A 5371-nucleotide genomic window follows, 5' to 3' on the forward strand; every position below is an offset into this window, starting at 1 on the left:
TCTATATAAGAGAAGCTTCTCTTTTCTCTTTAGTTAATTCTTCTTATATTAAATTCAGGCTTTTGCTCTATATACTTAGCATTCGCCCTGTGATAATTAGCTACTTTTAAAACACCTTCTTAAACCCTATCTATATATATATAGCCTCTATAGCTAAAGTAATAGACTACTATAAGTTTGCTTTAAAAGTAAAGCAAATTATAACTAACTTAGAAGAAATAGATTAGTTTAAAGTATTAAATAAGAGATAGAAAGAGAAGAATAAGAAATCTAGGATAAAAATAATAGTGACTATATATCTCTATAATTACTCTATAACCTTAGTAAAAGATAGTAAAAGGGATATAATAATAGCTCTAATACGCACTAGTAATAGCTGCAGGAATAATACTCTAAATAAAGCAAAAGATTTAGACCCTTACGAATTTACCTATAACTTTTGCCACAACCGTCTAAATCAAACAATCGCGCTAGCATATTAACCGCCCTGATCTCAGCTTTCTTTTAAGCCTACCCTTATAGTTCTCACTAGGAAAATAAGTAAATGCAGGTCATCTGAAGGGTTTTTAACCCTAAAGGCCTCCTAACTACCTCCCTCCCTCTCCTTCTTACCCCCCGCCCTCCTACCCCTATAGTCTATAGCGGCAGAAGATAACAATATAGTAATAGATACTATATATAATACATTATTTAGTATAGATAAGCTAGAAGGCCTAGCATAGGACGGCAACTAGCTAAAAGTCGCATTAGATGCGTCTATTTTTACATATACAGCCCCTTCCGCTAGCTGTAGCTACTAAAATATTAATAAACAATAAAACGGTTACTATAGCAACGCTTTTACCTTTACCACAAAGAAGAGGCTAGCTATACCGCTTCCTAATCCGGCTAAAAATCTAAGGTTTACTATAGATTCACCTTTAAATAAGGCTATTATAGAGGCATGTAACCTCCTAGTTAAAGCTGCAGCTGCTAAACCAGACCGCCTAAAATAGGACTAAATACTTGATTTAATTAAAATCTTCTGTAAATACCTTAAAAAAGGCTCTATTAAGAAGGTTTCAGCTATTCTAGCTAATAAGATCACGCATATAGAATCCGCTAGTTAAAAGCTAGAAGCCACCGCCTAGCAAATTGCCCTGAAACTAACTACCTGCCCGCAAGTCAACCTGAAAGGGCCTAGCGCAGCCGTCTTAGACTGCCTAAATAGGCCGAAAATCGCTTCCTAGCTAAAAACCACTTAAAATCGGATATATGCAGCTGCAGCTAAGTCTGCTAACTCTAATTTGAACTGGATTTTAGTTAATTCTACTAAAAAGTTCTTACTACTAAAGCTAGCTATAAAAAAGCCTCTTACTAGCTGCCGCGTAATCCTAATTAAGGATACTATAGCCTAAAATAATAATTTTCAGCCTCTTACTACCTATAATACTCTAAATAGAGCTTTTACTAGCAAAGGAGTAAAAGACCCTATAGTGCTTTTAGTGTCTAAGTCCCTTTAGGCCAATCTAGTAGTTATAACTATATAGGCTTACTTAGCTGACTTCCTACTTGCTAAATCTGATATCTAGATGCATTTAATACTAGGCTATACCGCTTAGAAAGATGTTACATGGCATAAAATCATTGCCTATAGGATCCCCACTTCTATTTTTAACTATCTAGAAGGCATAGAGCTAGTTAAGGATGAAATACGGACTTTTAATAAGGGTCTAACCCCTTTAGGATAGCTATACTAGATCATATCAGCTGAAAATCGCCTAAAATAGATAGCTGGATCCGTGGCAATTGCATTTGCTACGCCTAAAGAGGCTAGCGCGGCCGTCTGAAATAGGCTATATATAGCTAGCATTTCCATATAATGCGAAAAACACTATATGACACGTCCTACTACCTAATGCACTAGGTGTTAAGCCTATAGACACTTATCACACTACTGCTGCAAAGAGGCTAAGTGCTAGCTATATAGGGAAAAACATCAGATGAAATAGCATGCATGCTCTATATGTAATGCTAAGGGTAGATGTAATCACCTAATATATAAATGCGCCAATTATAGAGGTCTATATGCAGCTAGCTCTGCTCTATATAAAGTCTATTAGAGCATCTACTTAAAGGCTCCCATGTCCTCTCTATAATAGACGCTAGCACTAAAATCCTCTAAGTAAATCTAAATTTAGCTGCCTATAATACGGAATCCGCGCTATAAGTAGCAATTAAGCTAGATATAGATATTATACTAGTTTAAGAGCCCTTTATTATATGTAATGTAGATAAAATACGATTAATTTCCCACCCCTTATTTACCTAACTCTTCCTAAATAGGCCTAGCCTAGATATCACACTACGCATAATAGCTTATATTACCAGGTCATACTGCCCTAGAGTTGTTCTAGCCTTGGATTCGCTAAACGATTTAGACTTCTAAGCCTTAGATGTTATAGATTAAGATTATATAATTAAGATTTATAATATTTATAATAAAAAGCACTAATTACCCGATTCGGACACCTATATGCTAGCCCGATGCCTATAGTAGCTCTTACCGCCTCTTAATTTGGTCTTTTATAGGGACTTTAATGCCTACAACCCGTAGTGGGACCCCCTATATAAGGCATGTAACAAAGAAGGTAATACGCTAGCAGACTGGATCGACTACTATGATTTAGCCCTCTTAAATACCCCTAGTATTAGCACCTTCCACCGCCTCTATATATAGAGGCCAACGAATATCGACCTTACGCTAGTGCATTAATCTATAGCTAATTATATTTAGGACTAGGCTATAGTGGATAATATAGGCTTAGACCATTTTAGGATTACATTTACTATTAATAGTTCCTAAATAGGACTAGCAGATCTATAAACTACCCGTTTTAATATAAAACAGGCAGATTAGACTAAATTTAGGGAAAAACTTTTCTGCTAGCTATCACCGCTCTAAAATGAGCTACAGGCCTATAGCTATATTTTAAGCTCTAATTCAAGCTTAAAAAGCTTAGAATAAATCAACGCAAAACGCAGCTATAAAGCAACCCTAGACCGTCTAGATGATATGGCGGAACGTTATACTAGCGCCATTTTATACGCTACACACGATGCCATACCCCAAATCCGGTTAGCGCTACACGCTAAGCCTTAGTGGAACGATTTACTAAAATCACTTTAACGCGACATAAATCAGGCTAGAGAGGCCTCTAAGCAAGCGTTTTCCAGCTAATCAAATAAGCGCTATACTAGCGCCTGCAATATATACTTTTAGGCCATTAAAATAGCAAAAAAGGATCACTAGAACCAGTTTTTAGAAAAAGAGGATTCTAAATCGATTTTTAAAGCCTTAGCCTATATGAAGTTAAGGCGGTTAGAACTAGTCCTAAATCTAAAGCTTTCTGCCACCTAATTTGTAACTATATTTACTGCTAAATGCGACCTCTTCTGCTAGACGCTTTTCCTTCCACCTCCTGAAACAGCTAGCCTGAATTGGACGTTATACACCGCCTTAGACTAGTGGCAGTGGCTAAAGCTAGCACTAGACGAAGTAAAATAAGCCTGTTCTAGTGAAATTAAATCCACTAGCCCTAGCCTGAACTATATTACTTAAACTATTATTACCTATATATATTTAGCATGCTCTTCCCAGATTTCACTCCTTTTTAAGACGCTAGTAAACACTAGCTATTATCCGAAGTGCTAGCGCTAAGCGAATTGCGCTATACTGCGTAAAAACAATAAACTAGACTATAAGCAGCCTAGCGCCTATCGACCTATTTTACTCCTAAATTGCCTAGGAAAAGTTAGCGAAAGGATCCTAGCTAAGCGACTAGCCTACTTAGCTAAAACCACACCAAATCTGCTGCATCCTAGCTAAATCGGTGGCTGACTTAAAAAGTCGGCTATAGACGCAGGCGCTATGCTAGCGGATTATGTCCATATAAATCAGCTATAAAATAAAATCACTAGTACGCTTCTACTAGACGTAAAAGGGGCATATAACTACATGTCTAAGAACCGGCTACTTATAATTCTTAAGGATTTAGCCTTTCCCGATTCGGTTATTAAGTGGGTCTCATCCTTTATAAGCGGGCAGTCACTTAAGCTTCTATTTAATAGATAATCGGATAAAAACTAGCCTATTTAGACCGGAATCCTATAAGGAAGCCCTATTTCGCCTATCCTTTTCTTAATCTATATATAAGGCCTATTTAGGTTATATATAGTTAAATTTATCTCTTATATAGATAATATCACTCTCTCTTTCATATTAACTAGCCCCTATAAAAACGTTAAGATACTATAGCTAGTAGCTAAAGAGCTATTTCAGCTAGCTAGTAAAAACGTAATCTAATTCGACCTAAAAAAGTCTAAACTGATTCACTTTAGCACAGGCGAACGCGCTAAGCTAGCGCCCCTTATACTCCTAGATGGGACTATAGTCCCCCTAAAGTAGATAGTTAAGTGGCTTGGCATTCACTTTAATGCTCTATTACAATTTAAGGAGCATATCACTATCCGCACTACTAAGGCTAAGTCTGCATTCGGATGTATGTCTAGGCTAGCTAATAGCGAACGAGGGCTTAGTCCCACCGCTTTTAGATAGCTATACCTAGCTTATATTACTAGTATATCCGACTATATATTACTAATTTAGTGGCGAGGCTAAGTATATATAAAAGACCACCTATAGCACCTCTAAAATTTAGCACTACGCAAAATCCTAGGCACTTTTCGGACTAGTCTAATTCAGGCCATAGAAGTCAAAGCTAGCCTCCCACCGCCCGTAATACGACTAGATACAGCCACTTGCAAATACGCTTTTCAGCTAGCTAAGCTAAGTCTAGACCACCTAGTAAATCGCTAAATTGCTAAATCCAGCCATTTAGGATACAGACTTTAGATAATTGCTAGGACTATCGCACCCCTGCTTAGCAGCAAAATTGAACCTATATACCACTTCCACTTTGCCCCGTAGGACTGCTTTATCCCCTGGGACACACGAATCGCCAAATTGCCAAAAGAGGAAACTGCTATGATACACCGCCGGCAAATACGGTTATAATCGCTAAATTAGGTGTTATACTACTTAGATAAGTCGTAAATGCCTAAAAGCACCGGAATTAGAGTGGGACTAGCGGGCTACAAATGCGCTAGTCGCCCTTTTATACGACTAGCCCGAAATATAGGTCCCTACCAAATTATTTATAATAGAGAGCTAGAAGGCATTACTCTAGTATTCGAAGATGCAACAAGACTAGGCCTAAATAGGGATATTCAGGTGTATATAGATAACCAAGCCGCCATTTATAGGCTAGCGCGGCCTTCTGATAATCCGGGCTAAATTCACTAGCTACGCGCTATTGCAGCCGCTACTAAA

The 5371-nt window shown here is 37.6% G+C and overlaps 1 protein-coding gene across 1 annotated transcript; it reads left to right on the top strand.

Moving 5' to 3' along the window:
* Nucleotides 1–3997: 3997 nt before the first annotated feature.
* Nucleotides 3998–4858, top strand: LHYA1_G009218 (uncharacterized protein; the record flags this gene model as incomplete). The annotated part of the gene is given in 5 exon segments (XM_031154122.1): nucleotides 3998–4059; nucleotides 4381–4432; nucleotides 4448–4541; nucleotides 4649–4660; nucleotides 4701–4858. The coding sequence occupies 5 exon segments, from the start codon at nucleotides 3998–4000 to the stop codon at nucleotides 4856–4858; spliced, it is 378 nt and encodes a 125-aa protein (XP_031000904.1).
* Between the last annotated feature and the right edge of the window lie 513 nt (nucleotides 4859–5371).

The sequence above is a fragment of the Lachnellula hyalina genome (assembly GCF_007821495.1).
Source record: "Lachnellula hyalina strain CBS 185.66 chromosome Unknown contig00359, whole genome shotgun sequence".
NCBI classification, from domain to species: domain Eukaryota; kingdom Fungi; phylum Ascomycota; class Leotiomycetes; order Helotiales; family Lachnaceae; genus Lachnellula; species Lachnellula hyalina.